Raw genomic sequence first — 11,639 nt, forward strand, 5'->3', positions numbered from 1 at the left:
AACAATAACTATGTATAAAACATCACAAATCATTTTTTCTCATTAAATCAAATGAAATAATTACCTTTAAAATGTACAGTCAAGAATGCTGAGATTGTTTACAGCCATGCCATTTATGTATTTTTGTAAGGACTTATGATGAGTGTGTCTCACTTTCTAAAATATAATTAAAATGCACTTTCACAATCTAAACATTATACAAAATAAATATCCAGCTACAAATAAGAAGCTTTGTGGATTAAAGTGAGGGACTAGTCGGTCTCTTGCTGATCCAAATGAAGCTCAGGTCCTTCCTTTAATTTTTGCTGTTATGATTGAGAGTGGGGTCACTTTAAATCTAAACATATCTTTATATTTGGCTAATATGTCTAGCAAAAGTTCAAAGATCAGTTTAATCAGTTCAAATATTTAAATACTATGTGTGAAAGGTAATCTTACTGCACGCAGTAATATTATGTTTAGAAGAAATTAAATTACTAATTTCACTTTCAACCATTTCATACTTACATGTGAACTAAATTTTGATCCCTCATAAAACGCATAAAATTTGGTTCAATATTTACGTATTTTAAGTAAATTGGAATTCAATATGAAAACAGCACACTGAAAGTTGCAATTTATTTGTATTTTATTTCCATAAAACAATTCTGTATATTTCCATTAGTATAGAGAGGTGGTCCAAGATAGTCACCAAAGCATTTGTGGCCTTGCCTCTGCCTTGTTGTTTTGAAGTTCTTTAAAATTCACACTTCCCTTCCAGGAAAACAGTAATTCGACCTAATTGATTTTAGCCCCCAAAGTCTATTTTCATACAAAGCAAGTTACAGTTTAATAAAATGTGTTTTCCTTTTGCAAGTTTCTGCTGCTTTGCCTTTGCTGCTGCTGCCACATAGCAAAATGTCCAGTGTTAATTCAACTCTAAATGAGTATATATGAGTCCAGTAGGGGTCATATGTACTCTACAAGTTGATTTAACACTGAAGGTTTTACTGTGCAGTAATCCTTGTCAGACTGATTAGTATCATGCTGAATGACACTTTGGAAGGCACTGATTGTGGTTTGTAACCATTGAAAGGTCACTGACTTAGGGTGTGGCTGGTAGGTTCTTTGGGTTTAATTTTTAAATTCTGATTGACTTTGCACAAAAATTGCCTTATTGGATAAATATTTTAAAAAGTTGTATTTGACATTCAGTAATGCTGATAATTATTTTCAGGGATTATCCTCAAACTTCCAAAAAGATACCAATGATTTAGCAGGTGCATCTGTGCCTTGAATTCTGTTCAATGGCATACTAGAGAACTTTATCTATTTGGTACATAATTGGACTGCACACAGAAAAGATCCTTGTTGGGCAGGTTACCCAACTGATGATAAAGATAAATTTCCACAGACTCTTGTTGATGGTTCAGCATTCATAAAAACAGATAAATTCACATAATTGAATACAAGTAATGCCATCACTGCCAAGGATTATGTTGATGCTGTTTGCAACATGCACCACTGTTGAATACAATACCACTATTTCTCTACCACAATAAAGGAGGCGTTTATAACCAAAAACCCAACCCATCTTTAAAAGACTGTGTAAATGAAGCTCTGCAAAATCATGTATTCCTTTCCTTGGTTTCATCAAAGAGAAGATGGGCTTTCTTTAAATGTTTAGCTTTCTTTTAAAACGGATGAATAGAGTATCACAATATTTGCATTTCCAGCTCATGACAGTTACAGGGACGACCATATTCTTATTTAATATTAGTACTATTATCTATTTTAAATTTAAATAATGTTTAAAGTGCTAAGGAATAATATTAATTATTTCCTTTTACTTTATATTTATTTTAATTATTTTTTAGAAATAATTTTTATTTTGGGTGGGAATGTAAGAGAGGACAATAAGAGTGAAAGTTTTTTATATATTGTTTTCTAATTATCTAAATTATTATTATCAATTATTCCCATTATATTTTTTAATTTCAGAAAAATACTTAAAACAGACATTAGCCATCAATTACAGCTCTTACTTTTGTTCTTTGACAAATATAAACTAAAGCAAAATTTAATTAACAGACACTATTCTGTGGGAAATTTCAATCAGTGCAATGGCATCACTAACTATAGTACTGACTATTATCCTGTTTTCACATTTTACAATTATATTAAATCTAAAGATACCTGGAGACTTCTAGTTTTGTAACATTGTAGAACAAGCACCAGTATAAACCTCATACATTATGTTTCTACTACTGTTCTTTTTTCAATAGTCCTAATATGAATTTGTATCCACAAATAGTCTACTCATCAGGCAACACAGCATAGCGTATGCAAGGAATAAGATCCCAACTTGATATAATAAACAAATACTTAAAAAGGTGTGAGTTCCAAATAGTTTCATGTCAAATTATGACACATTTTCAGCAAAATAAAAAATTCTGCTCCATTTAAAAAATCACTAAGTAGTGCTCCTAAATTTCCCATTAAAGTTGTGCAATGTGCACAGTAAAATGTACAGTGTTCAATCAACTCTTTTAGAGCACATATGGTCCCTACTAGACCCCATATGTACTCTGTTAGAGTTCAATTAACACTGGACCTTTTACTGTGCACATTGTAATTTGTATTCATCACCTGTGTGTGTGTGTGTGTGTATTGCTCTAAATCTAAATCTCTTCAAGCTTCATTTTTTAGTTGCATGGCTTGAAATGAAAATCAGCTTAGAATAAGAGAATGACCTCCTATTATTAGGGAAGCATTCAGAAATATATCATTAATCCATTACATTACTTTAGTGAGACACCACATAAACTATGTGCACATAAAAAAAAGTTATGGATTGAAAACTGGATGAACTCAATATTTTCCATAGAAAGGGAAAGTATTAAATTTTTTAAAATCATATTACAGCTCAACAAGTAGGTGCTGTAGTATTCACCAGATATACAGTTGATTTGTGTATGAGGTCCCAGGTTATGGTACACAGTAAAAATTCAACTCTAAAAGTACATTTGAGTCCACTAGGGACCATACGTACTTGGATAGAGTTGACTGAACACTGACAATTTTACTGTGTACAGGACTGATTCCAGGTTTGGCAGGATTTTCTGATTGGAGGTAAGAGGCTGAGAATGAGAGACGGGGAACTGGTCTCCAAGTCTACGTTCAGTCTACAACGACTGGGCGCCAACGTCGTGGTCGTCTCGCTCGTAGCTGATTGGCTCCAGCTGCTGGACGATGAAACTGGCGATCTCCTGGGTCCCCGCCGCGATGACCCGGCGGGACATGAGGTCGAGGGGTCCCCCTGGGACAAGAAGACGAAAGCATATTTGTCAGGGTTGCACGCTAAACCTCTCTCGCCACAAGAATGCAGCACGAAGAAGCAGGAACCATCCCTTATTACCTTCCCCAGGCCTGCAGTATGAGAGATATTAAAAACCTGGTGGTGGTGGTCATAAACCTGGTGGTCTCTAAGGCTACGGCAGCAGACAATTCTCTCAAGAGCCAGCAGCTTTGCTGCTCCCAGAGAACAATTGCTCTCTCAAAATCCCTATCACTGAATGGAGGAGAACAGCCGGCCACATGGTCTTTACCTCACACCGTCCCAATAAAGCCTCTTTGTACCAACTGGCACAGGCAACGGGTAAGAGAGGCAGGCACTAAAATCCTGACAAGAGCAAAAAGTTCTGTCTGGTATCATTTTACTTTAATGTACCATTAGCTGAATATGTGCTGAATTCTGTTGCAATACACATGTATCTAATGCTGGTAGATAAGGATTACTTAAAAAAAAACATGTTTTACACAAAGTACTAATTGTTTTAGCCAACTACCATATAAAGTCTGATAATGAAACTAAATCCATGGTGATCAATGATCACTATATACTTATTATTAATTACTAATATTGCATACTATTAATTTATTTATTACAATTGCACATATCTGGTTCATGGACATACGTGTAAATGCCCTGAACAGCTGTGAAGGGGTTATTTAAGGGTACATGGATGTGCCTTAATCTGGATTAAATCCATGGCCCAGTCAATGCCCTTTAAACCAACAGTTGTATGTTGCTTCTGCCTAATGTTATGGGTAGATTTCTATGAATTCTTGCATCAGCAAGCTCTTAATATGGATGGAGGTTGATTTGATTCTCACACTTTTTGCCCTGTGCAGACAAAACTCACCTGAGGTGTCAATCACCACTCCCCCAGCTTCCCGGATGATGACCGCCGCTGCCGCAATGTCCCAGCAATGCAGCCCATACTGGTAATAGGCATTAGCTGCTCCAGTGGCTATGTAGCACAGTGACAGTGTGGAGCTGCCAATTATCCTGAGCCTGCGAGATGAAAGCGAGCTTAGAAGAGCACACTAGCCCCGCCTTACCTGGCACACTCACCCAGTCTAATCCTACACACTCACACAGTGTAACCCAACACACTCACCCAGTCTAATCCTACACACTCACACAGTGTAACCCAACACACTCACCCAGTCTAACCCTATACACTCACCCAGTCTAACCCAACACACTCACCTAGTCTAACCCAACACACTCACCCAGTCTAACCCTACACACTCACCCAGTCTAACCCAACACAGTCACCTAGTCTAACCCAACACACTCACCCAGTCTAACCCAACGCACTCACCCAGTCTAACCCTGCACACTCACCCAGTCTAACCCAACATACTCACCCAGTCTAACCCTGCACACTCACTCAGTCTAACCCAACATACTCACCCAGTCTAACCCTACACGCTCACCCAGTCTAACCCAACACACTCACCTAGTCTAACCCTACACACTCACACAGTCTAACCCAACACACTCACCCAGTCTAACCCTGCACACTCACCCAGTCTAACCCAACACACTCACCCAGTCTAACCCAACACACTCACCCAGTCTAACCCTACACACTCACCCAGTCTAACCCTGCACACTCACCCAGTCTAACCCAACACACTCACCCAGTCTAACCCTACACACTCACACAGTCTAACCCAACACACTCACCCAGTCTAACCCTGCATACTCACCCAGTCTAAACCAACACACTCACCCAGTCTAACCCTGCACACTCACTCAGTCTAACCCAACATACTCACCCAGCCTAACCCTACACGCTCACCCAGTCTAACCCTGCACACTCACCCAGTCTAACCCAACCCACTCACCTAGTCAAACCCTACACACTCACACAGTCTAACCCAACACACTCACCCAGTCTAACCCAAACACTCCCCAGTCTAACCCAAACCACATCAACCCAGTCCAACCCCAACTCACCAGTCTAACCACAACAGTACTCAACCACAGTCTAACCACACACTCACCCAGTCTAACCCTCACTCACAGTCTAACCAACTCACAGTCTAACCCAACACACTCCCAAACCCTAGTCTAACCACTACACCACTCACCCAGTCTAACCCTACTCACCCAGTCTAACCCTAAATCACCCAGTCTAACCCTCACACTCACTCACTAGTCTAATCCTACACACTCACCCAGTCTAACCTAACACACTCACCCAGTCTAGCCCTACACGCTCACCCAGTCTAACCCTACACACTCACACAGTCTAACCCTGCACACTCACCCAGTCTAACCCAACACACTCACCCAGTCTAACCCTATGCACTCACACAGTCTAATCCTGCACACGCACACAGTCTAATCCTTAATACTGCCTTAGTCTAACCATTCAAACTGGCAGGGCCTTTTATATAAACCTTTATGACCAGCACCTACACAGAAAAAGCAAAATTTCAATTTCAGTTTATTCCATAAACTGCCCAAATGTGTTATATATTTCCCTGTAAGCAAATGTGGTCGTAGCGCCTAATAATAGTTAGGGAATTTGATTGTAAGTTTGATTGCCAGGTGCTACACTGACATTGTACAAATGAGCAAGGTACTTAACCTGAATTGCTTCAGCAAATATCCAGCTTGCGTACTCGAACTGCACGTAAAGAATGTAAGCTGTGCAAATTGCTCTGAAAAAGTGCATCTGCTAATTAAGGAAAATGGAAATATATGGAAATATATTTCCATTGCCATATTTTTAGTTACCAACGCACTAGAATGCAATCATAACTACACACAATGTGGTCCAACATAGCACCGCCCTCCGCTGACAGCGTCTTTCCTTCTCACAAGGTCATTAATGAGGGATTAAGACTCCTTGTTCTCTTCCAGCTTTATTGTAATTTAATGGTCTTACCCATGAGTAGGTGCACTCAGAAACTTCTCAATGTTTCCTGAAAAGATCTTGAGTGTTTTGGGGTCTCTCTTGGCTCCTATTTCTGTTAAAATCAGGGCTTTGGACACATCTATATAAAAAAAGTCAGATATAGGAATATATTTCTGGGACAAGCGAAGTAATAAAGATGATTCACCATTTTTACAATTCTTTATGACTTTGAATTGAGATTTTTTTTAATTCTACTAACAAAAACTGTTTACTACAGCTTATAATGTAAGGGAAATCAAACTGTAACAAATTCATGAAAGAGTGCTACTCTATTTCAACAAAACATGTAAAATCTTTAAGTATGACATGATTAATTATTAATAGCAATGCACAACATATCCCCTCATTCAGTTGTAATATTGAGAAAATATTTCATTGAGATATTATTTAACATTAAGGCACAGGCTAAGCTCTCTTTCCAGCTAAAATGCTATTGTCTTTGTTTTTGCATTTCAAACAAACCTGCCAATTACCGAAATGCAGCCAACAAGCAGTATGCAAGCACAGCCAGTAGAGGGCAAGCAAGAGCTAAATGCAACTGGCCGTCTTTAGCATGACTACTTCAAAATATACTCCAAATATGTTCATTCTGCAGAATATTATGTTTTCATTAATATTAAGCTTAAATGTTGTTCATTTTACCCGAAGTGGTATACAGATACAGTTACGTTGTTGTTTGTTTACTACCTGCTTGGTAAATATTCACAAACTACTTTAAAAACTACTTTTAAAAGTATACAACAATGTATGTAATTGTTGTAATGTAATTATTGCCACTGCAATAAACCAAAAACCAAAATTGTAAACAGGTTTCTCTCGCCACTGCTCTAATAATATGACAATTGGCTATACAAAATCTACACTAACCTTTTTCCTTTGATACCTGAAGCCTTAGACCATTGCAAAATGCCCCATGGCCTTTCCTAGCAGTGTACAAGGTCTCTTCAAAGCAATGGTATATGACGCCAAATTCAAGCTAAAAGCAAAATAAATTAAACAAATGAGACTACAGCAAGAAAATCTGATTTATCATTGACTGAAAGGCATTAGAACAAAGAAGAGAACCAACACTGAATAGAATGTGAAGGGTTATACAGAAAAACACAAATATTTGATAATGTGCACAATTTAAAGGAGATGGAGCAATTAAAGATGGATTCTAAGCTAAAGGCAAACAAAAGCACTCAGATGGATTTTTTTAGACCCCAATCAAACACTAGCACAAAGAACAAAGAAAGCTAGTAGAGGGTCTGATTTGTTTTGAAATCAGCAGGTGACTAAATTCAAATTGTTCATTAAACCTGTTGTTAATGAGAGAATAAAACGCACTTACAAATTTGCATAAAGCTATTAACATTTCATATGACCTTTCCAGCCGTGGCCAATTTCTACTTCAGAGACTTAGTTACAACACACAAAATCATTTTCATGCATTTTTCAGCATAGGTTCAATAGAAAAACAGGTTAACAACTCCACATGTAACAAGCAAATATATATATATATATATTGCTTATTCACTAAGAAAATTGATTCGGGTATGTATATAGCATTTGGTTAGCATGGGGAGCATTTTATTGAGCCAAACTCTGTCAGTCGCATATTTTGTGAACAAGCTTTTGGTCAAATGCATTCTGGGTTTATTGATACATATGCAGTGACAAGCGCTAAAACAAACAGGCCCTATAGCAGTTTTAAGAAGGTGAATTTACCTCTTTTCTCACTGCAAATCCAATGCTTACGGCCACCATGGGAAAACTAGGAACAAAAGCAAAACATTGGTGTTCCATAAGGCTTACTTTCCATAGGGATCATACATGGAGACATCCAGAATGCTGCTAAGCTTATTAATGTGAAGAGGATTTGTGTGGAACAAGATTGAAAATGCATCTCTACTGAACATTGACATTGACACAATGTGATATAACTGCCAGGGCAATAATTCACACAGACATTTCCACTGTACCTGTGGACAAAATTACAGGTTCCATCAATGGGATCAATTATCCAGGTGGGGCTGTCTGTTAGAATGCATTTTTCCCCAGCAGCAGATGACTCCTCACCAATGAATCTGCAGGACAAAATACACTGACATAATCTCTCTTCTTAAAGAGATGGAAGAGTTGTGCATTTGTCTACTGAAAAAATTACTCGAAGAATCAATCAAATCACATGTGTCTTTACTCATTTAATGAAGGGAAACCTTGATATTTTTTATCTTCAACATTATTTGTTTATGTAACCAAATGCTTTCTTTTTTTCAACCAGGCTATGCACACTGGCCAAGCAAGGGTTCAATGTCCAAGATTTAAACCTGCACTCTTCTGGACCCAAACCATCACAGAGAAAGCATGAGCGAAACTGCTAATAGCTCAATGCAGAACTACGTCACACACCTGTGTGATGGGAACCTCTCTCTGAGGGTGGATATGATCACTTCCTCTACCTGACGGTCAGCCTCTGTCACCAGGTCAGCCGGTGTGCTCTTGGTGCTCACACGCTTTTCCTGTTTGACCGCTTCCCTGACCATCTGTAAGAATTACATTTTCAAAATTCTTCATTCAGTCTTTTTAAATTTAAATTTAACCTTCATTTATATGCGCATTAGACATTATGCTGAAGATTTTCTAGACAAAACCAACATCAGTTGTCATTATCTCTTAAAAAACATATATTTAATAATTAAAATAATACAGTACAATGAGATTATATAGCACTTTTCATGCACACATCCCAAAGTGCTGTTTTAAATAAACTTAAAAGTCAGCTAAAAGCCGAAACAAAAGAATAAGCACACAAAACTGTTCAGTCTTAAGACATGAATTTAAAAAGTCAACTGAACCTGCACCTCTGATATGGCTCAAAATGTATTTCCAGAGACAAGATGCAGACCAGCTAAAAGTTCGTCCTCCAGCTGCTTTTAAGGAACAGGCAGCCGCCACAAAGAAATTGTTGAATGCAGGGAGCACGTGGGAAAATAAGGCTCAGTCAGATCATGCAGGTAACAAGATCCAAGGCCATACCATGCTTTATAGCCACTAAGCAACACTTAAAATTCAACCCCGGATTTAACATGAAGTCTGGCCTAAAGATAGGAATGATATGTTCTGAGTGGCATGTGTGGACATGTACTCCGGCAGATAATGCCACAGCATACTATAATCCAGCTTTAACATTATAAAGGCGTGTATCAGAATTGTGGAATTTAGACGAAATTGGCCTAAAATTTGTATAATTTTGCAAGTTAAAATACAAAAAAATGCCTTGACAACTGTGGTAATGTGATCATCCATTCACAGCACAGGATCCAATAAAACTTCCAGGTTGTTTTTAAATCGTTTTTGACTGTTTTAGAAAAATAGGGTGGCCAGACTTTCATTTATTTATTCTTTAAATGAATATGTGAGCACATCAGAACTGCCAAGTATTGCACGGTCTGCCATTCTTTTCACACGTATGCATTTGGCTGATTGAGTAGGGTTAAGGTTGGCTTGTGCCTTGGAGAAAACTAAAGCTAATCATTAAACTCAATCAGTTACAAGAAAACTTAATCTATGATGAAGGCCTGATAAGCCCAATTTAACAGTATTACGAAAGAATCATTTCAGGTTAATAAATTAAATACATTATATTATAATTGCATTATGCAAGTAAACAAGAGTCTCACTCACAAGAACTGAAATGAAGCTGAGAGATTGGCTGTCAAATGCAACAGCGTCCTAGTTCTGGGTGATCACAACGAGATAAGAATCTTACAGCTACGGAGAGCAGGTCTATAAACATTTCAGCACGCCTGCAGTTCAGCATAATTTGTTATGCTGCGTTTTTCAGGTAGACTCATACTGGTCAATATAGATCAGCTAGGGTGCCCACGGAATATAGCAGTCACCTTAAACATGAGAAGCTTCAAGCTGTACTGGGGTCGAAAAGAGACAATACGTCATGCAATGTGAAAAATAAACCTACTTGTACTTTTTACTGCTAATGGGCCTGGTGCATTTTAAAATGAATGTCAATAAACAAATGCGCAAAATAAATGATGGAAAACATATTTAATAACCACAGACGCTAATTTGGTGTAGACGACGTTGTTATGTAGCTACAGTAAGATTAAAACAAAGAATATGGTAAGACAGGCTACGATGATATAGGCTACGGTAGGCGGGCGGATAATGTCGACTAAGTCACAAATAACTGTTGTTTGATGGCTCGGGAATGATAATAATTTCAACCATTATGAAAATGTATCTCACAATAGCATATTAAGAACTCTACTGATTCAAATTAACTATGTAATTGCGGACTAATGTGTACGACCAATCGTGTTTAAATCACACCGACAACAATTTATGTAACCGTCATACAATATACAGTTACACCGAAATCTTTCCGTGAAACAGATCGAACGATCACACTTTGCTTTTGTAACCACAATACCTGTCCAGCCCTACGTGCTATTTGAACAGCAACGTCCATACATTCTTGCCAGCACTTGTCGCTCTCCATTGAGGTCATGATTTCGTTAAAGGTACAGAAATAAAAAATAAAAACAACATCAGACGAAAATTCTGTCAAATATTTCAGAGCATCCTGGGTTATTTTCCTGATAGCGAGTTCTTTTTTTGCTCCAGCTCTCCTCCCGTACTTTTGGGAACGCCTTTAGGTTACATGCGCTTCTTCGCTGTGTGGAGTAAAGAGCTAATAACAGCGAGTGGATCTCGACGTGTGTGTAGGCTATCTCTGTCTCCATGCGCCAAGAGTAGCATGTTGCGCGGCCTACGACAGCTATGACCTTCGGTACTTCCACAGTATTAATTTCAGATTATGTCGAGACAGGACACAATCAGATATTATTTGGAATATAACCTTAGCTCGATAAGAAATTATTGATCATATAGGCTAACCTATTTGAATAATAACACTCACAGTAAAACTCGTAGATCTAGGTCTAATTATCATTGCAAATTTGTTCCAATTCGAACAAATATAAGACTATTTATTTCTTATATCCAACAACTACATTTTGATGTTCATTTTCTTAAAATATTTTTAAAACAACTATAAACATAATGGAATTAAACTCATGCAATCCCAGGAGAGGGCGCCAAAGTATAATTTCTCGAGCAGTTCACTTTTAATGATAGATAAGGCTTCTGGAACTAGCCAGTGTTAATGCAATAGAGTATCAATTAATAATTCATTTTAACTGTGTTGCCCTTATTTCCAACAAAATAAAATTATGTGGTATTTGCATTTTTTATGAAATATTACTGACCTGTGGTGGTACACCTGTACTGTATTTAAAAAATGAAAAACATAATTTAATGTTGCACCGTGAAACTTTAATTTGAGATGGTGCGTGGTACTGTATACTTTTATACTCG

At 37.7% G+C, this 11,639-nt stretch overlaps 1 protein-coding gene across 2 annotated transcripts; it reads right to left on the bottom strand.

Annotated features, from left to right (window-relative positions):
• Window positions 1–610: 610 nt before the first annotated feature.
• On the bottom strand, window positions 611–11,011 carry impa2 (inositol monophosphatase 2). Of its 2 annotated transcripts, none has more exons than XM_064331184.1 (8): window positions 10,693–11,011; window positions 8,652–8,785; window positions 8,222–8,326; window positions 7,968–8,013; window positions 7,125–7,233; window positions 6,228–6,336; window positions 4,185–4,336; window positions 611–3,298 (listed from the first exon to the last, which is right to left on the bottom strand). In XM_064331184.1, exons 1-8 carry the CDS (start codon window positions 10,768–10,770, stop codon window positions 3,165–3,167), a joined length of 867 nt encoding a protein of 288 aa, XP_064187254.1. In that variant the 5' UTR covers window positions 10,771–11,011; the 3' UTR covers window positions 611–3,164. The 2 variants fall into 2 exon arrangements, with proteins under 2 accessions (XP_064187254.1, XP_064187256.1); XM_064331186.1 differs by lacking the exon at window positions 10,693–11,011 and adding an exon at window positions 9,927–10,678.
• Between the last annotated feature and the right edge of the window lie 628 nt (window positions 11,012–11,639).

Source organism: Anguilla rostrata, chromosome 4 (assembly GCF_018555375.3).
Source record: "Anguilla rostrata isolate EN2019 chromosome 4, ASM1855537v3, whole genome shotgun sequence".
NCBI classification, from domain to species: Eukaryota; Metazoa; Chordata; class Actinopteri; order Anguilliformes; family Anguillidae; genus Anguilla; species Anguilla rostrata.

Coding starts and splice junctions, on each gene's coding strand:
- impa2 (XM_064331184.1), bottom strand. CDS start 10,770: ATGACCTCAATGGAGAGCGACAAGTGCTGGCAAGAATGTATGGACGTT. Junction 8,786..10,692: donor TAGCACGTAGGGCTGGACAG/GTATTGTGGTTA, acceptor TAATTCTTACAG/ATGGTCAGGGAAGCGGTCAA. Junction 8,327..8,651: donor GAGAGGTTCCCATCACACAG/GTGTGTGACGTA, acceptor TTTGTCCTGCAG/ATTCATTGGTGAGGAGTCAT.